The sequence below is a fragment of the Hippoglossus stenolepis genome, chromosome 3, assembly GCF_022539355.2.
Source record: "Hippoglossus stenolepis isolate QCI-W04-F060 chromosome 3, HSTE1.2, whole genome shotgun sequence".
Classification (NCBI taxonomy): domain Eukaryota; kingdom Metazoa; phylum Chordata; class Actinopteri; order Pleuronectiformes; family Pleuronectidae; genus Hippoglossus; species Hippoglossus stenolepis.
The window spans coordinates 4,806,993-4,833,920 of NC_061485.1; the positions used below are offsets into that span (position 1 = coordinate 4,806,993).

General features: G+C 42.8%; 1 protein-coding gene across 11 annotated transcripts in view; it reads right to left on the reverse strand.

Annotated features, from left to right (window-relative positions):
• Nucleotides 1-26,718, reverse strand: part of slmapa (sarcolemma associated protein a) — a 45,720-nt gene extending 19,002 nt beyond the window's left edge. For 6 of the 11 annotated variants that reach the window (XM_035151156.2, XM_035151136.2, XM_035151151.2 and 3 more), the window contains exons 1-7: nucleotides 24,840-26,718; nucleotides 12,081-12,228; nucleotides 10,878-10,950; nucleotides 2,830-2,866; nucleotides 1,146-1,208; nucleotides 549-644; nucleotides 36-107 (exon numbers count right to left, since the gene is read on the reverse strand). In XM_035151156.2, the coding sequence (XP_035007047.1) occupies nucleotides 36-107; nucleotides 549-644; nucleotides 1,146-1,208; nucleotides 2,830-2,866; nucleotides 10,878-10,950; nucleotides 12,081-12,228; nucleotides 24,840-25,037 (687 nt within the window). In that variant the 5' untranslated portion in view covers nucleotides 25,038-26,718. The remainder of the gene's footprint in view (nucleotides 1-35; nucleotides 108-548; nucleotides 645-1,145; nucleotides 1,209-2,829; nucleotides 2,867-10,877; nucleotides 10,951-12,080; nucleotides 12,229-24,839) is intronic. The other 5 variants (XM_035151153.2, XM_035151144.2, XM_035151149.2 and 2 more) reach the window with 1 other exon arrangement.
• Nucleotides 26,719-26,928: the final 210 nt, after the last annotated feature.

Sequence of the window (26,928 nt, forward strand, 5' to 3'; positions counted from 1 at the left end):
ATATCCTGTCAGAGCTGCATGTGTGTGTGCATTACCTTAGAGTAAGCCTGTAGCTGACTGCCCATCACTTCCAGTCTGGAGAGCAGACGGTCCTCATCAATCAGTGCCTGGTGGAGACAAACACTCAATTTATTATAGTAGACTTGTCAAACTTACTTGAGATAGAAGCCGGCTGACAGAGGGTAAATCTGTTTGCTTATTATCATCGAAACAAAAAGTTGTATCAACCACTGCAATTGTGGTACTTTAAAGGCAACAGGTATTTAAAGGTGCAGTATTTTTCATACAGGTAATTGTGTGATATGCATTATAATGTAAGACTTATCTTCAGATACATCATGTTATCTGTGTAACTAAAGTAGAAAAACAAGTATTCAGAGAGCAAGAATTTGCATCATACACTGTTTGATGCAGAGTGTTTGAGCCTTTTTTTAAAAGCACAAACAGCAACATGTGCAGATGAATGGACAAAAGGATAAAGTGACACAAGTGGAGTAGCACCTCGTAGTACAGCGCTGGGCTTTAGGTATGATTGAGGTGTTTCCTACCTGCCAGCTGCTCTCTGAGGCCTCCTGAGTTGTGGATAACAGACGCTGCAAAGTGGCGAGCTTCTGCTCCAACATCTGCTCTCTGTGTAAGGCCTCCTGGCAGAGAGAGAGAGAGAGAGAGAGAGAGACAGGAGAGAGAGAGAGAGAGAGAGAGAGAGAGAGAGAGAGAGAGAAGAGAGAGAAGAGAGAGAGAGAGAGAGAGAGAGAGAGAGAGAGAGAGAGAGAGAGAGAGAGAGGAGAGAGAGAGGTGATCAATGACTCAAAATGAACAAACAATAAAAATAAATCACAAGGAAGAAAAGCAACAGATTAATTTATAGCGAGGAGAGATCTGGAGATTTGTTTTTAGGAACAGGCAACATTTGTGCTCAAACAAATCTTAGGTCTGTTCTAATTAACAAGATGTCAGAGGGACACGGTGCAGCGCTCTCGTCATGAGTTTACACTTGTTAATGTTTGTTTTGCTTTATTTGTTGTATTCAAAATTAGCGGAGGCGTTTTCATTTCTGAAGCCGGATGATAAACCAACTTTCCAGCCTGTCCTGTACTATTTTCAGTGTAGTTACAATGGATGGCCAGTAGGTGTGAGTGTGTTACCTGCAGATACTGGGAGAGCTGGAACAGTTCCTGAGAATACATACTGGGAGTGTTGGCTGCAACCTAGAAAACACACAGCACGGAAGCAAAGTGACAGTTGTCTTGAGTTCATTCAGACTTACACATGGATACACACATACACAATGACAACATACAAAAACACACACCCATATCCACAGATGATGGGTGAACACACGGTTTACGCATCGCGGACAGCGTAACACACAAAGGGAAAAAATACACACATTAATTTAAAATCATACAACAAGTGTTTAAGAAAGTCGATAAGCGCGTCCAGAGACACCACGGATGCGCCTTTCATATCCTGCACCTGTGAATTCATATAATATTTTTCTAACCATTTCTGGGGGGGGTTACCCTGACCTGGTGCAGGACTTGAATATAAATATGTCACCTTATGTTCTAGGATGGGGATTTCTTTTTTTAAGAAACCAGAAGACAAACCAATTATTAAAAGGAAATAATTGGCAGATTATCATATTCATGTTATTAACTGCAAACGCCATTCTTTACATTACTCTTTGTGTAAACTTCAAACTAAAAAGAGAAGTTAGCTTTAGCGGTGTTTGTTTGTGTATTTCTGAACTTCGGACTCAAGCCGTTCGACCTAGCTTCCCGTCTTCATGCTCAGCGATGCTATCGACATCCTGACTCCTGGTGCCTTCTTAACGGAGATCGACTTCGCTCTAAACAACAGTCTTCTCATCCCGAAATGTTGACCCCCCCTCAGACAGGGTTGCAGCTGCACATTTAAAAAAAAGCCTGATGGTGGTGGAAGATGTTTCATTGATTATTTTACTCACTGATCTTGAGCAAACTGTGGTGAAACCAAAACTGAAGCTGTGGCTGCATGTAGTCGAGTTAGACCCAGACATTCTGCCTGTGCATCCAGTACATTTCCACCTTAACTCAGTGCGACAGCCTGAGTGGGTGTGTTTGTGACCATGTGACTCAATGTCTTTCAAGATCTGGGAGGTGCAAGGATCCTGCTTTAGGGTAATTTATTATGTTGGAGAAGTGGTTCAAATCTAATCACAGCTCCTCCCGGCCACTCATCGCACGCACACGCACACGCAAACACGCACACACACACACAGTTAGCTCCTGCCTACATTCCTCAGACAGGTTCCACTGAGCCTCTGTTGTTCTCACTGTTTGAGGGAGACACAGGGCAGGGCAGGCAGCAGAGGAAGCTAACATGCTAAAGCACAATACAGTATAGTACAGACTGATTTGATTCATTGTTTTTGAAAGTTTGTGGATAAAATAACAGAGCATCACCTCTCCTGATCCAACAGTATTAGAATCCAGGCCACTGGCTTTTACCTTTAGTGAATAAATGTCTCAATAGTTTTGAAGACATCTAACGAACTCGGAAGTGAACAGTGAGAAAAGAACTTTGCCCCTGATCTACATGAAAGACTTCTGTGGTGCAGCAGCACAAACTGGCAGCAATCCCTGCATTCCTCTATCAGCTGACTACTCCACTGTGTGTGTGTGTGTGCACAAGGACCATTTATGTGTGTGACAACCAACACACAGACACACACTCACACATAACTCCATCACCGTGGTGCAGGCTTACATGGAAATCTGACACGGACAAGCAACTTGCACATGGGACAGGACACCAAAAACCACACACACACATTTCTGTTCTTACCTTGTCTACAGGTAGTGGTAACGGAGCTTGGATGACACTGGAAGGAAGAGAGAGGAGAAAACAGTTTGTCACCATGGAAACAGCAGGGAGGGAGGCACTTGGCGTAACCACGGTTACAGAAGAGGTAAAAAATATGCAGCCTCAAATGTGATTATCAGGTTCAAGAGGCACCTGTAACAGCCTCACTGTGCACATGGAGGTGAGCTGTCCACACAACAGAAAAGGTCGGACAGCTACTGGCCCCGTTTTATTTTGAAAACTACAGGGCTGTGTTGTAGAATGAATGAGTTAAAGCAGAGACGTGATGATGCAGTCAACAGAATTCACTTCTTTATCGGCCACAACTCGACTACCAGCGGTGAATACAAACAAGTTCCACCTTGACGTTGGTCTGAGAGAAGAAATCCCCGCTCTTACGTTTCACTTTTGTTGTTTCTCGTGCAAAGTATGTTTCTCTAACTAAGCAACCAACTGCAGAGTAGACAACCTGCTTCCTGTTTACACCAGCAAGCACAGGCCAAGTGTACACAAATGTGAATGGTTACGTTTTCATGTGAATTTGTGTGGAAGGTGATGTTGTGACATTTAGAACACTGTTTTAAAACAAAAATACCATATGAATGTAGCCCGTGACAGTAGTTTCATGGATGGTTAGCAGTAAAATGAGGTCTACCATTTGAGGTATTTATCCAAAGTACTGTATCTCAGAGCACCACAAGGTCAAACAGGTTTGCTTTAGTGAGGGGGGGGGAGATAATCCAGGGTTTACCTGCAAACAGTGAGAGTCCAGGAATGAAGGTAAACTCCACTCAGGGCAAAGTGTAACCTGACTGTTAATGTATAACTACTAAGCAGCGGGAGGAGGAGGTGGAAACTGCAGCAGCTCTGAAAGCAACTATGAGGAAACGATGATTCTGTAACATCTGGTGAAAACTAACGTGAAGTGCTTCTCAGAAGTTATCATGGTAATCTAGTTTATATTTATTTCAATGTCATTGTTTGTCGTTTCCTTTAATATGAATTGTGCAAGGGCAACACATTTCCCAGTAACGACCATGGAACTATGCTTTCTCTTCGACAAACACAAAATGAAAACAAGACTGACAACAAACACGATACAGCTATATTCTTAGGCTTCATGTGTAGAACCGTTGAGCAAGAACAACAACAGACCTGATCCAATGCCACAGCTTTATATCTCAAAGCCAGAGATTGTCTCAACGGACACAAACTGAGCTCAGATCAGCTCAGTCTCTTTTCAGTTAATATGATCCAGAGACTCATTAAGACATAAGCAGAGCCAGAGAAGCTCCCTCAGTCATGACAGTCCTGTGAACTGCAGCAGGTCTGCACAGATTAATTATTCACGGCAGCTCATACAGGCAGCTACAATCTATGTTACTGTTTAACTTGAAGGTCTCATATTGTTAAAAGTGATAGTCTTTTTTTTTTTATTATAAAAATCTTTAAGCAATATTAATACTGTGAAGTTATTAAAACCCTAAAAACACACGCTGCTTTTCAGTCACGCACTGAAGTCCGGACATTTTCCTGAAATGTTCCTGATGTTTGAGTCCATGTGAGGAGAGAGCTGAAAATGTTTCGAAAAATTAACATGCAACAGATGCAAAAACTGGAAGAATACAAATATCTCTGAATGACAAAGAGCTGCCAGACACTTGGGAGACGCTGTCGACGAGCTGTAAACAAAAACACTGCTTTCTGCAGCAAAATGTATACATCGTGTTCTACCCCTCATCTGAGTGTTCCAGATATTTGCTCCTGTTGTTGTGAACTTGTCTGACCTGGACAATCTCCTGCTGCGTTCTTCATACATGAAAGGCAAACCGCGGAAAATGCCCATAAATTTAGGTCCAGACATTTTCCACAGTTTGCCTAAAATGTTGTGTCAAATCTCATGTCAGAGAAATCCACACAGTCCTTAGTCAGAAGCTGTTACTTAAATCGAGTGATCAAAGCATTAGAGAAATCAGGAAAAGTTCCCTCAATTGCTTGTAAACACAAGTGAGAAAAAGGTTCGTCAGGCGTCTGCACTTAACCAAAGAGTCAACCAAGAGAAACAGATTATTTTATAACACAAAAGATTAAGTAAAACAGAATTCTACTGTGTCGTCTTACACAGATATCATAAATGACCTAAAGTGAATGATCCAGCAAAATACCTTGTTTTAAAAGAAACAGGATAAATTTTGTTGAGCATCTTCTGTACGTATTGAATATTTCTAATGTATGTGATTATGTTGTTGATCATATTTGCTTTATATTTCTATACCTTTGGACCTGCAGTCTGATAAAAATACAACAGAGAGACTTCAGGTCCAAAGCAATGTTAGTTATTAATCTGAAAAGGCAGGAATGTAGACAGAATTAATAGGTGGGGTGGGAGCAGTACTTTAATTAATGATTTCTGTTTTCTACTTAAGGCCCAGACGTAGTTAAGTGAATTGGATAAAACACTTGAGGATAAGCCAATCATTTAAAGGGACTTCTGTACATTTAGCACCCGTAGAGCAGGTTCTCTGCAGACATCAGAGTTTCTGCTGACGCTGCTCTCCTTCACTGTGACTAACAACCACAGAGCAGCATCATCCATCACCGTGCAGCGTTGTGAGACTTTATGTTTTATCCCGATCTCCTTGCACTGAGTGTTTTCATATCCGCGCTGCATTGCATCGAGCTCTGCTGTCTTTCGGCCACTTGACACCCAGGAAGAGAAGACAGTGTCCTTCAGGAAATGCTGTAATCTTCTTATTGAATGAACCAACTTCACTGGCCTTGGATCTTTTAACTTTCCAGTCTCTCCGAGTCCCTGGATACCAGTAATGAAGCCATTATTTGTTACAGGGTTTAAAGCAATTTCAATCTCTGTGACTGAAATGTGCACATGTATAACCTCAGTAGTCAGAATGATTATTTGTATATTTGCCTTAGTGGCAAAGCTTGCAGCCTTGTTGAGAGCAATTAATAAGCAACAACTTCAGCTATTATTAAAGCGACTGTCCAAAACTTTTAGCACTTATTTTGTTTTGACTTCTTTCCTTTGGATCCGTTTGAAGAGGACTCCCTTGTCCATAATGACACCCTCTTACTATGTAGTTACAACAATGTTCCAGCTACAATCATTCGGTCACAGCGGTCCGTCTCACTTCGGGGGAGCTGAAACCACGTGTTTCAGACCGAGGCTGAGAAGAGGAGCTGCAGCAATGGACAGTCTGAGGAAAGTGATGCTTTCTGAACACAAGCTTTTTACATATTAACCAAATAATATAAGCATAATATGTCTTTCCTCCACAGCAGGTGTTTAAAGGATCTTCTGTTTACATCAAGCCAATCTATCACCAAAATAACAAGTTGTTAAAACGTGCAGACAAATCACCAGCGCGACACAACCTGAATCCTCACCGACGTCTATTAAGAACATAAAGCTGCAGTGCCGCCGCTCCACAGGAATCAGTCATCCACATCAGATCTAGCCAAGTGTGTTTTGCATGCAGTCCAGCAGACACTGATTATGGAAAACACTGGCAGTAGTTTCCATCTGCTGCCTGCTCACACATCTTTACCACTGAATAGGTTTTACACACTAAACCACAACTCCGACCTGTTCTGGAGACAACGTGGAGATCGTCTCTTACTGTCCTGCACGCGGCTCATTATCAAACCTCGATGCTTATTCAGCACTCACCGAAATATTACTTTAACACTGTCAAAAAACGTGCCAAGCATCGCACCAGATTCAATCTCTTCTTTACTTTAACAACATTTTATTTGAGTCGAGCTGCTTGTGCTTTTAAAACATTTAACATCAAATTAATTTGCAGAAAACCATTTATATTTCTAAAGTAAGATATCGCAAAAGTATAATTTACCATTTACCGATACCAGTGCTCAAACTATTTGTGGTTTAACTGGCTAATCAATCCTAAATTAAAAGTTTAGATAATGAATTATACATTATGTGCTTTTCTCCATTATTTCACTGTTACATTGGTGAAAACTGTTTGGACTCAATCTGCTGAGTTGTGGGAAATTGTCACAGTTTTCTAGAATGTTTTCAGATTAAATAAATAATGGAGGAAATGTTAAATAACTGGAAATCAAATAAATTCTGGAATTGAAATAAAACAAATAGTTGCAGGTTAGTTTGTGTGAAATTTCCTAGGACATCAAGGCCTTAGTACTTCAGGATAATTGGACTGATGGATGAACAGACTTCTCCTGGAGGAGCACTAACCTCCACAGAAGTGAACAGAAAGACTATTCTTTTAAAACATTAGTTACTACACAAGTTAACTGCTGCCTCACTTGTTTTCACCTGCATACAACATGAATGACAGACCCAACAGTCACCTGAACGAACCACAAGAAAACACCGTTGGACCGTACACTTTAGACTTTCATCTTCATTTTACGACAGGACATAAATCCCACCTGTTCCTTGAACAGATACTGGGAACAGTTGACGCTTCACAGTGATGTGACACAGATTTAAAGTCATTAGTATTTAGCTTTAAGGCTGTATCAAGACTCAGCTGCATGTCCCAGCCTGATCAGGAGCATCCGAGTCCTGGTTCAGATTCTTGACCGCAGAGACGTTACCTGTCAGCTCCTCTTCCTGTGCCTCAGCTGGTTGTGTGTCACGGGACAAAGTTCAGGGTTCGGCCTCCATCTCAGTCGGAATCAGCTCCTACTCCTGTGAGAGAAATCAACCCTTTGCTTGTTTCACTTCATTTTCTCAACTACTTTCTAGCCGAGCAGCTGATACCACAGCGCTTTTCCACACGCGAGTGAAGTCATCCCATCACACAAACTGTATTTCTTTCTACTCTTCGCTCCTCCCCTGCTTTGAGCAATAACAGCTGATTTTCTTCCTTTGACTTGTGCAAGCCTCTGTAGCTCCGCCCCACCTGGCACATGTGAGGAGGACAAACGCTCTCTGCTACAGCGATGTTTCCACACTATCATGGAGGCTAAAGGTATGATAGATAACTAACCTGGTGTGAGGCATTAGTTTCTAAATATTCAACCAATCAATCAAATTATATTTGTATAGCCCATATTCACAAATCAGAATTTGTCTCATGGGGTTTTAACAAGGTGTGACATCCTCTGTTCTGAACCCTCAACAGAGTAAAACTACCCCAAAAAAACTATTAACAGTTGAAAAAAATGTAGAAACCTCAGAGAGTCACATGTGAGGGATCCTCTCCCAGGACGGACAGACGTGCAATAGATGCCACATGTAACTGAGAACATCAACAAAACAACAGTTTGTACCACAATGGAAAAGTGTGTCAATGTTTAAAATATTTTCTACATGAGAAAATGTCTGATAGAGACGAGAAGTCAATATAAATTTTATAAATCGAATCAACAAGCGGACATTCTCAAGTGGGAGAGTATAACAGTCTCTAGTCTCGTGTGTGTTTAAGGAAATATGGCAGATGGTAAACAATGGTGGTTAAACCTGAAACACTTTGAAGGTGTGACCTCAGTATTAGTCATAGTTTTAATGGGCAGAATCATTTTTTCATCAGATAAAAGAAGCCTTAAATTCCCTGTACAACAACTTTAACTGTGCGATGTATCCAAACAGCAGATTTAGAGATAAAAAAACCAGTCACTGTTCTGGTGATGTGACTGATCTGTGTTAATATAAATGGATCCTCGTGTGCTGTTCTCTCCGAACGTCACCACGTGTTTAATAAAAATAAATAATGATTCCACTCTGATTCACAGGCGGGAAGCTGCTGCACGTTTTCTAGCCGCACAGTGATGTCACTGCAGGTGTTCTGCATTAGAGAAAAACAAACTAGTATGGGTGTTTTCTCGCAGTTTTTTATTTTTTTTTAATCACCGACTGTTTTACATCAAATCTAATGGAAGCAACCACAGGCAGCTCCGGTTGCAGCTTTGTATGAGAAACTGTACAACGAAGTTAAAAAAAGTTTTAAACTTAAAGGTTTTACAGCAGAGGTCAAAGGTACATTAATAAAACTATTCCTGTGAGTTTAGAGGTTCACACCTACAGCTGTAAGTAAAGTTAATGACTGAATCACCCTTTGCTTTTCTGTTGTGTGTGTGTGTGTGTGTGTGTGATGGGATAATCAATGAAAGACAATCATTAAATGAGATTTTACTCATTGTAAATAGAAATAGAAGAGAAAGAGGGACAATGCATAATCCGTGCACATGTTGGATGCATTATATATATTTATATAAACTATATACCATTAATTTGTCCAACCAGAGATGGTTTACACAACACAAAAGATCTTCAGCTTGTTTTTGCTCTGTTGCTTTATGGTTGAACTGTGTGCGACGCCCTTTGGCTCCTTGTGAAACATATTGACTTTCGTCGGTCACACTGACCATCGGCAGCACCGGGGGATCCCAACCCTAACCCGTTTTCACCGCCCTGCCCTGTATGAATGTATATTGCGTTCCCTATGAAACTAAAGTGTACCAGAGAAAGGCCAGAGACACCAGCTGACTAAGCTGCGGCCCAGGACCCATTTGTCCTGGTGGCTTTCACACCTGCACTTATAGCTGTGATCGGATCACCCAGGATGGATGTTAAAGCCAGGTCTGAACAGGACCTTAAAGTTGTGTGTTTTTCAGGTTGTAAGCAAAGCAAAGGACTGAATCAAGCTTTCAAAGGACCGATTTCTCCCCCTGTCTAAATACAGGTGTTCTACTCAGACACAGGGTGACTGAACAAAGCTGTGTTTGGCAGACTTCCAGAGGGCTAATGCTATCACCAGGGAGCAGAAACATTCTTTAGCTATTAATAAAACTGTCTTCACATCCCTCTCTCCAACTCCACTTTATTAGACACAGAGCTGCACACTCCTTGATTATCAAGCTCTCCTTGATTAATGGGAACGTCTACAGGGGTTTTCCTGCATAGGGAATTGCGAGGCGACTGCTTCCGTCAAATTCCGTGCTACCTCCGCCACCCGACAGAATACTAGTACAGTGGAAACCTGTGACCACGTTTGTCCCGGGCAAAATTCATCACTATAAGTGGTTGATTACTATAAATGAATTGCGTCGCGTCTGTATGATATTCACAGAGCTTGAGGGAAAGGTAACGAACACACACACGCACACGCACACGCACACACGCACACACACACACACACACACACACACACACACACACACACACACACACACACACACACGCACACGCACACGCACACACGCACACGCTTTACTCTGAACTACCACTACTTAATTTAGGCTTGTTGCTTCACTAAATTACTTTAGTAACTACATTGACAGACTGATTTACAGTGTGATTGAATTAAGGTGGATCTTCCCTGAAAGAAACTTCACCTGCCGACACACAGACAACCTGAGCAGACGTTCAGCCGGTATTCAACATGTCAGGATGCTCGTTTGCATTTCTCTGGACTGAACACTGGACAGCAGAGCAGCAGATGGCAGTGCCCACCATGGCACCGTGGCACGGCATCACACACTCACACATACACACAGACAGATTACACATGGTTTCTACAGTAGCCAATTACACACAACCAGTACAGTAAGAAGCTCCACGCTGTGACCACTGCCGGTTTACTATGGCCCAGTTAACTGTAAACACACACATTCACGGTCCTATCGTTTGTGAACAAGGATCCTTCATTCTCCAACTGTCATCGTCAAGGTAAACATCAAATAACCACTTGACCAACATCAAGAATAGCTTTCAAATCGCAAAGATTTAAAAAAAGACCCACACACAAATACCCTCGCAGCCTCTGGTCATCCTCATAACAACTAGACTGACAATAATCTCATCACTATGCAAGCAGCAAAGTGTGTGTGTGTGTGTGTGTGTGTGTGTGTGTGTGTGTGTGTGTGTGTGTGTGTGTGTGTGTGTGTGTGTGTAAAAGCAGACACTCCAGCCATTTAACCACAGAGGAATTTTTTAAAACACAATTTGCAGTAATCATGTCATTTGTCACTGGATACTATGCAGTTTTCATGGATCAACATTAAATGATGAGAATGCTTACTCGCTTCGACGGCGTGCCTCCATCCCATCGGGTAAGAAGAGCTTGATTGTTGACACAATGCAGCCATGGGTGACTGGAAACACAGACAAACAACCAGCCTGTTAATGTCACGAGAAACTGGAGCTCTGAAATAGTCCTTCATCATCAGCGAACAACACCATCACCCACCAGTTCGTGGATGCAGTCAACCTCATACATCATACAACTGACACAGTGATGCAGGTTAGAGCTGCGTTAACACCTGACCTCCAATCATCTTCCATCTCAGACTAATCTACCAGGTGCCACAAGGACAAGCACATCCTGTTTGTAGCTAAACTGAAATGAGCTGTCTGGGACTATAGACTGTTTATAAAGTAACGACATGACAGGCCCCCGAAAGGGAAGTAAAATCATCTTGATCGCTAACTAGTGGCTGGTTGTAGATGGGTCCTAAGCCCCGCCTCCTTCGTACCTCCATACCATGATCCAAATGAGGTTGCCGTAGGGCAAGATGGTGGCACCCTCATACTGGATATTTCAGCCTAATTTTTTGTACAATGGTTGGAAGTGGACACGTCGTCCATCTTTATTTACAGTCTTTATCTGGGACAGATCACTACTTAGCTTACTCTGATGTTGCAAATGTTTTCTTCACAAACATATTTAAACAGTAGCTTACAGCCTACTATTAACACTTAATGCATAACACAATAAAAGCAACACCTTTCAGGCACAGTCCCGATAAAAGTCGGATTTATTGCGGGGTTGTTGTACAAGGTTGTGTGTGATTGATGAAGGTTCACTGCTGTAGTTTAGCGGTGACGTGCTTTGGATATAGAATCAAGTCATCTGGAAATAGCGATGTTCACAGATGAACCTCTAACAGCAGTCTCATAATAAAGGAGGTCCAATGCAGTTTGAAGCCCCCTGGGTGTCTGGTATGAAAGCAATATAAGTGGAGCTGAAAATCTGACCTCAATATCTGCTTTGTGCACATGCACCTTATGTCGTCTATGACCTAAGCAAAATGAGCCCTGCAGCACTCAAGAGGGTTTGTAAAGTGTAATTATTTCAGGGATGTATGTCTCTACAAGGCTGGTAGAGGAAGATGTTCCACATCCCTGTAGCCATTTTTCTCGTTTCTTTTCAATTCTGCAGGGAATATAAACCACGTCTGTGTCTTTTAACTTGTGTATAAACATATTTCATGTGTGCATGTACCTTTGCGTGTGTTCTCAGTGACGTCGACACCAAACTGAATGATGTCTCCAGAGAGGACCTCGCAGGGTGGACTCTCTTCTGAGCCACGACTCAACCTCTGGCTGTTGATGAATGTCCCGTTGCTGCTTTTCGTGTCCTGCAGGTAGAACTAACACACAAAAAAAAACAGCTGGGTGAAAACCATGAAGGGAAATCACGTCACAACAGGTTCAAATCATTAGCAGAGGAACAAATATGATAAGAGGAAATCACCAAATCAACTGCATCTCATAATGAAATTTCACGACTGTCAATGTAAATTAGAACAGTGTCAGAATAGTGTTTATACCACTTGACAGCAGCCGAGAGCTGCTTTGCCCAAAATGTCACCATCATCCACTCAATGGTGCAATTTCATTATATATTATTATTAACCACAACAGATTTTAAGAGATGTGATGCAGTCAGGAGAACTGCTGGAAAAGCTGAATGTTTCTTGTGTTGCCCATCTTAGTTTAGCACGATAGTGTGCTAACATTTAGAAATGTAAGACAAAGGACAGCTAGGTTATAAATCAAAGTTTTGAACAAATTACATTTTTGTCTTGATAATGCCTCTCAATGAAAAGTCAGGTGATCATCGTGTACACTAAATCCAATCCAAGGACCATCACCGTGCACAAAACCTGATGGCAAACCATCTAGTAGCTGCTCAGCTGTTTGACTCTACACTAAATGGGTAGACCAGCTCAATACACACATGCAGGGATACACACTAAATAAAGCTGGTATTAGTATTTGCTGATTTAGAATTTTGAATGTAAGTGTATTCTTAATTCACAATGAACTCATCACTTCTCTCCTGCCATCAATACCAAGGGCTGCATGACTTCCTGTAAATAATCTAATTCTGATGTCAAATGATAGATCCACAGCCAGGAAATACACATTGAGAGACATTAAGGCAACGTTTCAAGTCATTTAAAAGGCACTTAAACAATTCACACAGCATGAATCAATGAGAACAACAACTTTGAAGTACAGAAATCCCAAAGGAATCCCCTCAACTTTGTTTCATTCACTTATCATCCTGAATGAAAACACACATACATGCTGGAATATTAAAGTCACAGAAAGAGGGAAATGAAATGTATAAACACACACACACACGTAGATCGACTTAACAACAGCTGACAGCAGCATCAAACAGACAGAGAAACAATCATGCACATAAAACAACAAAAATAATGCGGGTGTGTACAGACAAACACAGGATGAAACACTAACAAGTAAACAAAAACACACACAGACACAGTGAGGTACAAGATTACACACACAAACACACACAGTTAGCGTTAGCCTGCGGCCTGTCTGCCTGTCGTTCCAGGAGTTTCATTCATCAGCTCTTAGCTCTCCGTCATCACTAAACGCCTCTGTCGACCTACCAGAGAGAGAGAGACTGAGAACTGAGAGGTAGAGATAGAGCGAGGTAGAGAGAGATGCCGAGACCGACTTCGCTGTTTATCCGACTGCAGCGTGCTACAAAAAGCTACCAGTTCACAGCTCATGATGTCTATACCCTCACACACAGACACACACATTTACCTCCTGTCCCCATGGTAACCTGGTGACGGGGGGGAGGGACCTAACTATAGAGCTTTTCACCCAGCAACAACACACACACACATTCTGCGTCACACACACCTCACATATGGCTCTCGCAGACTTATATACCTAGTCTCTCTCACACACACACACACACACACACACACACACACACACACACACACACACACACACACACACACACACACACACACACACACACACACACACACTTTTTTTTTAGCCTGATGTCGATACTCTGGGTGTAAAAGAAATTACCAACATATCAGCCAATACATATATTTTTTTAAATGGTAATGATTCCTAAGATTTCGTTATCAAACCTCTGTGACAAATAAATGTAATTGAGGGTTGATATTTTACAGTTTAAACCTTATTATATGAAACTATAAATAAAAATAAAACAGATATAACCAAATATATAGAACTTGACATAAGAAAATAAACCTGCTGACATAAATGCTCTTATTTGCATTTTTATTCTGTGAAATGAAATTTTCATATCAGCAAACAAATGAAGTGCTCAGCCTCAGCCGAGGACTCACCAGTGTTACACCGCACTCTGACATAAACCAGTCTGACAGAGAGGTTTGCCCGACTCATTTCAAATTTATGACTGGCCTGTTTCCTGTGACATATCTGGCACTGGACTTTTTGGGGTTGATCTTCACATATTCCAAAGTTATTCCAGACACTTTCACTCATTGTGGTTTTTCCGGTGCAAATAATAATCACACAAACGCACCACTTTTCAAACCAGTCTACAACTCCTGACTGACATTCAGCACCACCAGCATTCCAGCACCGCTTTCACCCACGAAATGCACATTTCTCAGGGAAACACTGCGTCCCTTTATCCCTCCGTCTTCCTCCACCCTCTGTCTCTCTCCCTCATTAGTGTCAACTAAATGAATGCCATGTAATTGTGTTTGGAGTTTAATTTGCCCTTTGCCTGCAAAAGCAGTGCAAACCATCAGTGGGCAGGCAACAGGCACGACAACCACTTAACCAGTCAGCAGGTCAACACATGACACCAGTTCTGTTGGACAATACATACGCACACACAATCACAGAAACACGGATGTGTTAAAAAACACAGCAGTCGTCAGCTGACCGAGAAACTCAGGGCCTGTGTTAATCAAGTCACTCAGAATAACTTGTAGACACTGAAAGTTTGACTACAAGTAAAAACACTTCCGCCTCAGAGGGATGTGAGATTATTTATCCAGTGTCTAACATTTACTCTGCAAGAAGAGACACCTCTCATTCTTCCACAAAGACACAAAGAGAGCAAGATAAAATTACTTTATGGTGTCTTTTTAACTTATCCCATAATGTTCATTAGACTTGGGGCTCTTGCATGCTCAACAGATGAAGCCGTCTGTCCGTACGCAGCGTTCGTTAACTAATGGAGTTATTATATATATATATATATATACACAAATACATTTAGTATATGTTTATTTTAGTTGAATCTATTACTGACCCTTTAACACAAAAAAGAGGGTTTCTCATTCCAAACTGATTCTCTCGCTTGGTTCTCTGGAGTTCTACCTGCACAGCTAGAATTTACACAGGAAGAGAGGACTACTGGATTAGGGTAAAATTAGATGAAAGGATGATGAAATTATTTTTGCATAATCTGTCTCTATAAAACCTCATGATGAATTAATTACAAACGTTGTAAGTGACAAGGTTATAAATGCCAACTAAATTTAGTTAACATTTTGTTAAGTTTGAAGCTGGTGAAAAGGTGATTTTAAATATGAGATATAGGTTAATTACACAGCTCATTCTCATGTTTGTAACAATGTATTAACAATTATTCACTTGAGATATTTGTAAATATCACAAATAGCAAGAAATGCATAAGCACAGCAGCAAAATGGAGGCAACAACAGGAGAGCAGGTATTAGGTCATACTTTATGTTGTGTGGGCTGCATTAGAAACAAGAAACTGTCGGGAAAGTGTCAATATGAAGTCTTAGCCCCGGAGATAAAGTGGAAAGTTAAAAGACAAACAAAGAAGCAGCCATGAAATTTGTTTTAATAATTAACGGCTGTACAAATATGAAAGGCTCCTTTGTGGAGCTGGATGTCAGAGAACTGGTCACACCACAGGACTGGAGTGAGGCGCGAGACTTTGTTAATGTATGAATTGGTCATGGTGAAGAAGGCAAGTCATGACTGGTATGATAAATGTGTTTTATTAACAAGGACCATGAATTAATATCAGCTTTCGATCTGACTCCACTGTTCAAACACACTCTGTTCCATGTTGACTGTCTCTACCAAGCTCTCCTTTAGTTATCACTGTAGATAGAGACATCAATGTATTTCCAAACTTGAATCTCCTCTTCCAGCGTTTACACCGGATCCAACAGCGTCTGAATTCATTTTAACTGAGAGATACTTTTACCACCAGAAAAGTAGTAAACCTTCCTCTGTGGGTGAAGCCTGCCTCTCTGAACATTGCTGATCGGTCACTACACTAGTACCATTAAGGGGTTGTGGGGTATATACCTGAGCCATGAGGCCACCAGGGCATCCCATGCTGCATTGTTTTTTAAACCCACAGCTTGTTTAGCTTTTAGCTTGTGGTAGAGAATCAGGATGGAGCAGCCCATAAGATTTTATGACAGGCATTAATTTGGTCGACATTAAATGCGCGTACCGCTGAATGGCAACTGTGGTGCTTTTGCGACATCAGCGCACTAATTTGCTCGCTGTGGAACAACAATCACATTGCCCGGGAGATACTTTCAGAAGTGGAAAAGCTACTGTACTTTACTTCCTGGAAAATCTAACTTCCAAAAAGTTTTGGAGGAGAGATATAGTTATATCTAATTACTTTGTATTTGTATTGAAATAACAGCTTGTTTTTCATGAGCTAGTTCATACAAGTACTGAAAGTTCAAAACTATCAACTACATAATTACTGGTATGACATGAATAAGATTAACTGTGGGAAAGCGACATTGGTGCAAAAGAATCAGACAGAAATAAGATAAAACTCTGTCAGAGCTGATCTGTGCGAAGAAGAGAAGGAAACACAGTGATGATACAGAGTGGAGCTTCTACCTCACACAGGATTTCTGGCCTAACCGACACCAGCTTGCAGAGAACAAACACAGGCCAGACAGCAGATGAGCTTATTTTAGGCCAGAATGTTTTGTGTATACTGCTTTTTACTGATGATATTTAGCGTTGGCGCTTAGCAAATCCACCCGAGCAATTTTTCACATTCACAAATTCAACTTGCATTTGCAGCAAAATGCTCGAGAGCCCAGCAGCTGCAGAAGAGTGGTGGAGAAAACTCTGGAGTAAAGAAAGGATGGGATATTTAGCTCAAACGTAGTGGAACCATTTCGGACGGTGCTGCAGTGCTCGCATGACATTTTGCAACTTCCACACACGCCACCAGCCAGAGCATGAAGTTATGTCTAATGTACGTGTTGAAATACTGCGTAGTGCAACACGCCAGTGACAGAATTTGCACACCATTCGTTATCCTTAAACCATCTCGCTCTCTCTCGCTCTGTGCGATTCTTTTGTTTAGTGATAACTCGCAGTGCTTTTTAACAGGGGGAAATGAAAAAAACTGGCAGCGAATTTACAGGTTGTGATGCACGTCTGAAAGAGGCTGTAGATGGAGAGAGAGCAGCAGAGATTGTTGATCCTGGAGTGTGTCGGAGCAGAGAGCCAGCTGACTGAAGCCTGGACTCCTGCCACCAGTTCCAAAACAGGCGGTTTGCTGCCACTGGCAAACAGAAAGAGGGTTTTATGAGTCTGCATGTGAGAATATTGCTGCAGCACAGTGTGTGTGTGTGTGTTTCCTTGAAAGGTTGTGCGCTGGTGAGTGCAGATTTCGGATACAGATTTTTGCAGGCTATTTTTAATGGTCTACATAAATAATTTAACAATCATTTAGGGAATAAATAAAGCAAAAAATGAAAACTACTTTAGAATACAGCTTCTCTAATGTGAGGATTTGGATTGCCAGCTTTGTAATCTTTCGGTTTTGGATTGTTGGACGGACAAAACAAGACATCTGAAGCCGTTCCCGACAATCTTTTCAAACTGCTGGACATTTTGGAAGATTTTCTGACATTATACATTTATATTAAATAAAAAGCAATAATGAAAACAGCTAAACGATTCACCCCCCATTCTCAATAAAGGTATCTCATTAAAGCTATGGTGGGTAATCCTAGAATAGCCGGCAAGAGCAGGCTTCAGCTTGAAAAGATTTAACAATACACCCCACCCCCTCCTATTGGCCCTCTCCTCGAAGCTACGACCCCAAAAACACATTTAGTCTCCAGTTGTCACAGCCGAACAACTGCTAGAAGAAGACTTTTCTGTGACTCCCTTGCTAACTTCTTTCTATCGTGTCTGGTTCAGCGGCGGACGACTCTCCGGCTGAAGACTCCGGTCATGCGCAGTGAGAGAACGGACAGAATGTGGACAAGCAGGCAGGTCCACAACAAACAAAGGCAGCAGCACTCCTGTTTAAAGAAGGGTTGAGGACGACTTGTTTCACCAGAACCTACTGGTGCATCAACTTCAGGCTATTCTGCTCCACTTGAACAGCTGGCATGTTAGTTCACCTGCAACCCTCCATGCTGATGTCTTCCTGCAGTATTACCATCACCAGTGTTTCCTATTAACTACCTAGATTGTGGCGACCCACCACATGTATTTCTGTGGGATATCAGGGCGACAGTATATCTGAACACAAACATGCAGATTTACCAACAGTGTCTTATTCCTTCACACACAGACATAAATAAAAAGTTAAAGAGCTGTGTCCTGTTTGTGGACCAGCGTTCCTGTTCTTTGTTGGCATGTGTTACCAAGCCATGGAAGAGTGATACCAGACAGAAGCTCTGCTCTGCTGTCAGCACTGCTCCCCCCCGGCTGGCTGGTTGACTGACTGAGTAGCTCTCTGTTCGTCTGAAACACAAACCAACTAAAGGCGGATGAATGATGCTGTATTAAAACAGCACCCCGGCTAAGTGACTAACTGACTGGCTCCCTGAATGTAGCTTCTCTCCTGCAGCAGAGTTCACTCTGTTGCAGTGTGGATGCCGCAGAGAAGCTGTACGTTCAAAGTTTTGAGCCTGAAGTTGTCATGCACCTGCTAACACTGCAGCTTATGATAAACGAGGACATTAGTATTCAGGGGTCATCATCAGTAAGTTGAAGACTGGTCTGCAAAACTGCATCTGAAGGACATTCAAGAAAACTTGGCTCCGGCCTGAGATGATTCAAGGACCTGCTGCACATGTTGGAGAGGATGCTTAAACGGAAGCGTGCCCTGAACATGTATGCAGGGGAAAATGGGAAGTTTGCATTTAAACCATCAAACAATTGGATGTCATCTCAAGATTTTATCAAGATACTACGCACTGTTTAAGAAGTGACACTTGGGATGAGCCAGACAGAGGCCTGTGTACTGTCTCATCCAACCTGGCTCACTGAGTAAGAAATTACAGTCCATCCATTATCTATACCGAGGAGGAAGCAGAAGAACCCTGAGAAAACCCACACAGACACGGTGACAACATGCAAACTCAACACAGTAAGAAAAAACTCGGACCAGAAAGAAACACCTTCTGCGATGGTAAGTTTATCTTGAAAAGTTCAGAATTGGCGAGCAGCAGCTTTATTCTCATTATATGTCTTTTTGTTTTGTTTATTTCAGATTTATACAAGTTCGAAATCTACAACAGTCATAGAGATAAACAACTGGAAAGAAGGATTATCCCTTAGTGAAGCCCAGTACATGCTTCTACTTGCTGACTGGTATTTACGCCTGTTTCAGCCATGAGGTTTCAAATTGATAAAGCGTAGAAACCATTCTTTCAAACTAAGATTACAGTCTGGGTTTCCCCTGCATTCTTTTCACTTCTCAATTCTAATTCCTGCACAGAGCGCAAACCAAATGTGACGCTGGCCTAAAGAGAAATGCTGCAAATGTGGATGTGAAGTACTGCATCGCATGGAGGTACACAGCATAGTGCATGGTCCTACATTGTAACACAGCAGCACTGATGCAGCAGTATGTGCATTCGCTAACACAGTACCAAAATAACAAGTAGGACATTTCACCGTTCAACTAGCAAATTCAAATAAATGAGCAAATTAATCAGCAAAATTCTTTAGCAAAACGGGAATTTGAATAGAAGCTTTAATCCGATAATTCTTCTGACTTTTTCATGTTCCGTGTCAGAGCTGCGTGTTTGGAGTAACATAGTTCTCACATGTTACAACTATGTCTGCTGGAAGGATAAACCTGGTGTGATCCGGTCAACTGGCACGTGTAGAGGATTCAGTGTAAACACTCAGGGGATGAATGAATGACTGGCTGGATAAATCCAAGTGATACAGCAGTATTACCGAGACCTAAATCTGGTCTAATCTGCTGCGTATCTGCCTGAGCACATGACCAAGTGACTGACAGGCCGTTAAGAGGTTTCTGAGTGGCGTATTGACAGGCTGCTTGGTTTAGTCACATAACTGCCCTGTCTCGAGTCCAAGGACGATTCTTAGATAGCATTTTAAATGTAGGGGGAGAATTTTTCACTCCCAAAGTTATAACAATGTTAAAAAATGACTTTTGTTTGTATTATTTGTATTTTAAATGCAATTTTAATGTCTTCTTCTACGTTTTTCTACTCAACCGATGCTTCTGTAAAGGTCTAACTACACTCTCCACTTCCTCCCACGATCCAGAAATAAAGCCAAAGTATCCCAGATAAAAACGCTGCCATCTTACTTATTTCAATTCAGAGACTGTGCAGTTCAGATCCAGGACAGGAGCTGCAAACCTGAGGTCCCACCGATACACACACTTGACCAATCATGAGACAGTTTCACACCATTTTCATAATATCAAAAAAACAAATTAAAACCAAACTTGAACATACATCAGTATGATAAGAACTTCCTTGTCCCATCCACCTACATGGAGGAGGCAGGTTTATGACCTATACTGCAGGTAGAGATCAAGGTCAATCACTTTAGAGGTGCACTCGTATCGTCCGTCTTTATATACAGGCTATGGTCCATACCATAAAAGAACTGTAGTTTTTGTCTCGTTATCATGGAATGTAAACAAACTTCAGCTGCGCTTGACATACTGCTGCTGTAGCAGTGACGATATGCATAAAAGAACTATAAATGGAAACAATCCAGTGATGACGTCTCCTCTACTAAAACTATTCTAAATACCATGTATCACTAATCATATTTCCATCTTTACAAAGCTACAGAGGAAGGAAGGAGTACACAACCGTAGATGACACAGCACTGACTTCTCATTTGACTGTCAGAGAAACTAGTTGTCTGGTCTGATCTGACCATCCTGTGATGATGGCTGCTGCTTAAATAAGAACACACTTCATTATTTTCTCTCCAAGAGCCCTTCAGATATCCATCCCACCAGCTGTGCTCATGTCAATTAGCTCATCCTTCCTTCACAGGAGTCAGTGTCAAAGCAGAGGTCCCAGCAGGAGGTCATGACATCGGAAGGCTACAGGGCAAAACCTGTAATCTCGGGGTTACAGGTCTCAATCCTCCTCCCAATCATTTTTTTCGGTGAACTATCCCTTTAAGAGGAGTCAGAGAAATGAAAGTAGCAGTAATCTGAAAAACCCGATTGTGCTGTCGGCCGCTCAGAATGAAAGAGTGAGGGGTCTTTGGAGTCGCTCACAGTCTCACAGCAGAAGTACACCGTGCTCTGTTGTACAGAATACCATCAATAACAGAGCAATCTGCTGGATCACTGAGCCGACTGATTGGTTCATCAATCACGGGGCGCGAAGAATCCCACCTGCTATACTCCAGTGCGCCCTTATCTCTCAAGATGGGAGGTGAAAAGTTTCAACTTTTTAAGCACCAACGCCACCAGAAAGGCAGTGTCATGTGCAGTTTACAATTAAATTTGATGTTGTTCTACTTTTTGTTCCTGGGGGTTATTCCTCTCAGCACGCTCTCCTTCTCAACGCAGCACAGTGACAAACTTACAGCAAACTCCTTCTTCACAACTATACCTGCGCAGAGTGAAACTGTTGGTTGGTTTAGACCAAATTCAAACTGCAGACTCACGTGACACAAACCGTACTGCAAGAGGAACTCCTGAGGTATTGGTTAGGCAACACAGGTCTGTGTGTGTGTGTAAGAATGACTAGTGTTTAGAGTCTAGTTGTAGTTTAAATGCAGTGTATGTATTTGTATGCACTTGCCATGTGTTCAAATTTATTAACTCTGAACACAAAACCTGACCATATTTGATGTGGCTTTAAATTCACAACAATTTGACAGTGAAATATATACACATAAACAGAGGTTTAACTAAACTGCATTAAGGAGCATACAGTGTCTATTGTGAATCATTCACCACTGACACATATTCAGATCCGGTCAGGGACCAGAGTCGTTCAACTGAGAGAAAACTGACTAAGTTAATCAGTTCAAAGAAGAACCAGCACAGTCATAAAATCCTCAGTGATAAACCAATAACAATCGTTGATCCTCTTTTTAATCCAGTTCAAAACACTGGTGGATCATAAGTGCCAATAAATGTATGTTGGTGTGTGCATGTTGGTCAAGCCACGTGTGTGTCCATTTATCCCTGAAGAGAGGAAAGGATGACGCCACTGATGTCATTATAAATAGCTTATGCTGTGACCTCCACACACACACACACACACACACACACACACAGCACACACACAGCGGGTTAGTGTGCGGCTGTCTCAGCCTGTTCAACCTGTTCTACAGTGAAACTACAGACAGATGCTACAGCCTGATGTGCCTGCTTCAGCATTTAGATCTATTTAATTAAATAACAGTTTGATTTCCCAGTCAGGGATTAAGTCAAGTTAAGACTAAACCAAGTCTCGTCCGCTCCTCAATGGACACACACACTGTATTTTGTTTAAATCCAGGACAGGTATGAAACGTAACCTCATTCTTTCCGGTTCTCAACAATTAGTTTGCCTTTCATATTTTGTGATGATAAATACTGCCAAGCCATCACACTGGTACGGCACGCAATGTAGGTGTGTTGTGCATCGGTGAAAACGTGGTGGAAGGCGGTGACAGTGCTGCAGACATTTTTCAGCCAATCTACGAGGACTAAGTCTGAAGTGCAGTTTAAATTTTTGGTTTTGCAGATCACGCCGGGGCAACAGTTTGAATGCAAAGCGAGTTAACTTTTAGCTCAGTGCATGATGTGGGGACTTTGGAATGGGGGAAAATGTCTTGTCAATAATGTAAACTGAAGCTTTCAGCATTATTTATTCCTGTAAAGACACAGAGCATGTTGTTGTGCTGTTGTTTACCAGTTTGGCACATTAAACACAAGCTGTAGTTAGGTCACCAACCAACAGTGTTTTTTCAATTATAATACGACAATCGTCTATTTGGTTGTAAAAATGTTCCAGCAGGAGAAACACTACTGACTCTTATACAAGACTCCTCTGTATTCATGTCAGATGTTGGCTGTCTGTGCATGTGGATACTGCGTATGTCCCTGTGTGTGGGAGAGTTGGAGAGATAATAATAACACCAATATTATAAATAAAGTTGTTTCAGTGTATGCATCAATACTTTTAGATTTCTAATCCATTATCATTTTTATCAACACTATAATCACGATGATAACCGTTTCATCTCAAGTACAGAACTATGCATGTCTGGAAAATGATTGTGACAAAATACTTGCTCTGGTGTCTTTTGTCACTTAGATAAAATAATAGTTTTAACACTCACACCATTCCTGACAGAGAGGACTTAGTTATTTCAATTATGAAACAAATGTCTTAAGATCCGTTGGTGGCAGCTCCTCTGCAGCTTTTCTCTATTTGTTATGCTTTGATCATTTTTTTGTATAATCTTCTTTATTTAGTGCACCAACTGTTTTTCCTTAAGTGTTCTTTGTCTTCAAGTCATTAGTGAAATGAAGATGACAGGTCAAGTTAGACAAATATCAAACAGTCAAATTTAAGTTAATCTTTGTGGGCTTTAAAAATCGCTGGAACTGCCCCTAACAGACACAAACCGGTTGTAGAACGGCTCGTAAGTATTAGGACATGCATCCGAACCTTCACGGTTGTTGAAGTACGGTGGAAACAGAAAACAAGGGCCAGGATCGTAACCTAAACAAGTTGTGAAAGGCTACAGGTATTGAACGTTTCCGTTTATGGTGATTTGGTTGAGAAGGGCCATGTTTGTCATATTTCATTAATTCGTGTTTGTACTTGGATGTCACATGACTCATGTGTTGCTTGTTAATTGGGCAGGGTTTTGGAACACTGTGCTCATGGAGGATAGATGTTTTGGCCGAGGTGCAACATAAATCCAGAACTGATCCAGACTTTATTTCCTCTGCTCTGGTTCAGCTTTTCTAGCTCGAGGAACAGCATCTGCGCCTTTCTACACATGGTCCCTCGAGTTTTAGAAACATTTCCTGTGCTCAACTGGGATTACATGCTACTTTCCCCCAGTAGTGCTGGATATATGTAGAGAAAGCAACAGATTTAAATTTCCCTTTAAAACGTGCATAATGTGAACACACCAAGTGAAACTTTTCAGGTCTGACCAGAGTTCACACTCAGGAGAAAGTTTTGCTCCAGGGTGTAATCGTGTAAAAGAACATGTCTGTGCTTGGGACAGCCCCTGGTAGTCGACAGGTGGTTGTTGTGAAGTCTGCGAGGCATCATAAGCCGTTTTCAGACATCAACTCCACGAAAAAATGACCACACAATGGTGTCCAGACTTTTGTTCAGAGTTTGACTTTCACGATGAATGCAGCAGGAAGATTCTCTGGTCAGACGAGTTCACAACAACACAAAAATCAGGAGCGTTAAGGTAAGGGGTGGAGCAGCATGCAGGAAGGCAGGAAGGAACACGCGTTCACACATACAGCCACTCAGGATCATTTCAAGAGATTAGTGCACGTCTGAAAGCAGCTATAAAGGATTTCCTATTGGAGAATCTTGGAGTACTTGATTCTGACTTTTCATTGAAAGACAAAACATAGCTATGGGGAAACTGTGCGTAGATTTCCACCTGGTTCACCTGAAAGCCAATCCTGTGGGGAAACAACAGTATTCAAAGTCAGCTCGTCATCATCCTCTTCTCTTACCTTGCCAGTCTTGTGGTCGAACCACACAAGGGCATGATTCCTGGACAGCACCTTGCAGTCGAAGGTGGCATTGTTCTGGGCCGGACGACACCGAGCCACCGACCTGCCGATCTTGACGGGCTCCTCCAGGTACACATGCCGCTCCTGGAACGGATGCGAGTTGGGTCGGCAGGTGAACACGGCCAGCGCCGAAGGCATTGACTTTGGCTTGAGAGTATTACTCCAACCGGACACGAGGGACACGTTTTCTTGATCCAGAGTGGCAGGCTTGTGTTGCAATCCCCAAAGAATAATCTACAATATACGTGGCCCGTGTGTCGGCAGAGCTGTTAGTCCTTTAAGCTTCTAGGCACTAACTAATAGACATTGTCCCCTGCGCACGGTCCGGGCTGTACTGCTTTCCCACGGTTTGCAACTAAACTCTGGTGCGTTTGGGAAAAGTGAAAATAAAAAACAAACCAACAGGTATAAAAGAGACAAGACATTCCCTTCACTCACTGTCCACCAAAGCTACATAACGACACTTAACTCCGGCAGCAGGCACTATGTACAGACCAGGGTGCCATGTGTCAAGACATACATGACTGAGTATAGCACTGACAGTCTGGCAAACAGCCTTCCACGTCCATCAAACTCCTCCAGCACTGGGGCAGGAGACGGAAGCCGGTGGGGCCGCCACGGACTCGATCGTCGGTCCCCTCCAGAGACAGCAGCAGCAGCAGCTTCCCACCAGTTAATGGACACTGTCGACTCCAAAGCCCGACCAGTGCAGTAAACTGAACCTGGTGTCTGTCAGTAGCAGGAGAGCAGATTAGTGCGCGCTTTCGAAGCTGGGTCGAGTCTCGTCTTGCAGCAAGCTAACGAGAAGCTGTCTCACACCCCAACGAGCCGCACGGGGATCGGCTCGCACACGTCCGTGGGAGAGAGGGAGGGGGGGGGCCCAGTAAAGTGTCATCTGTGGAGTATTCCTCGTGTACAGCCTGTCATGACCCTGATACAGGGGCTCCTAGCTAGCCACCCAGCGTTACCACTCCCTCCCGAGAACACCTAGAAGACCGCTAGCACGCACACACACACCTAGCAGGGACTTTTAACAGTCAACACAACCACGAGTTTTTAAACAGTAGCGTGTCAATAAGCGCTTCGCCGCCGGACACACTGAGGCTAAGTCCCGGCCTGAAATCAGGTGGCGCGGAGCCGGGATGAACCGGGGATTAGCAGGTTCCACTAAAAAAATGCTAATTGGCTAGCTCGCTAGTGGACAGGCGAAGAGCGCTAGCGGCCGGCCAACAGTTACCTGGCGTTGTACCAGGCGAGCTAGGCTAGGCTAGGCTAGGCTAATGAGTGCTGACAAACTTATCGTCCGGGTCCTCGAACGCGTTCTCCTCTCCCGCCTCGAGCGGTTCGCTGGCCGGCTGGAGGCGCAATGCCATCCCCGTCTGCCCGAGCGGGTAGAACGCGCGCGATAGCCCGTGGTCCGTGGCTACTACGACCGTTAGCGCGGAGCGGGTGAGTTAGCGCGCAGCTAGCCGGCTAACTGACAGTCGGGGCAGAAGCAGACGCGGAAAAATCAGGGGAGTTTCTCCGCTGCGGCTCCTCGCGCATCACAGCAGCCGCGACAATCATCCAGGGGGGGGGGGCGGACAAAAAGCCTGGTTCGAGCCGCACGTCGAGCCGTCGTCTTCTTCTTCTATCTTCTATCTCTGTCCCAGGTCGTGTCTCCCCCGAGGCGGTTCGGGATTAAACCCGTCGCCTTGCTACAGTTTTCTGGGAGGAATCTGTAAGAAGTTGTCCTCCTCCGCAAGTCCGGGCCGCCATAGTGTAACTAGAGAGCAGACAGGCGTGGTGCGTTCACGGCCCCGCTCACTTCCACTCGCTGCTTACATCACTACACATTATAGCTAAGGGGGACTTCGGTTCTACTGTGTTGTTATGATGATAATAAAAGTGGTAAACAAATAAATCATAAGTCAAAATCACCCCGAGGGCCCCTGTGCAAAATGTTATAAGATAAGAAATCCTTTATTAGTTCCACAAGGGGGGGATTTCACAGTGTTACAGCAGCAAGAGTCAAAGGACACCAGCAAGT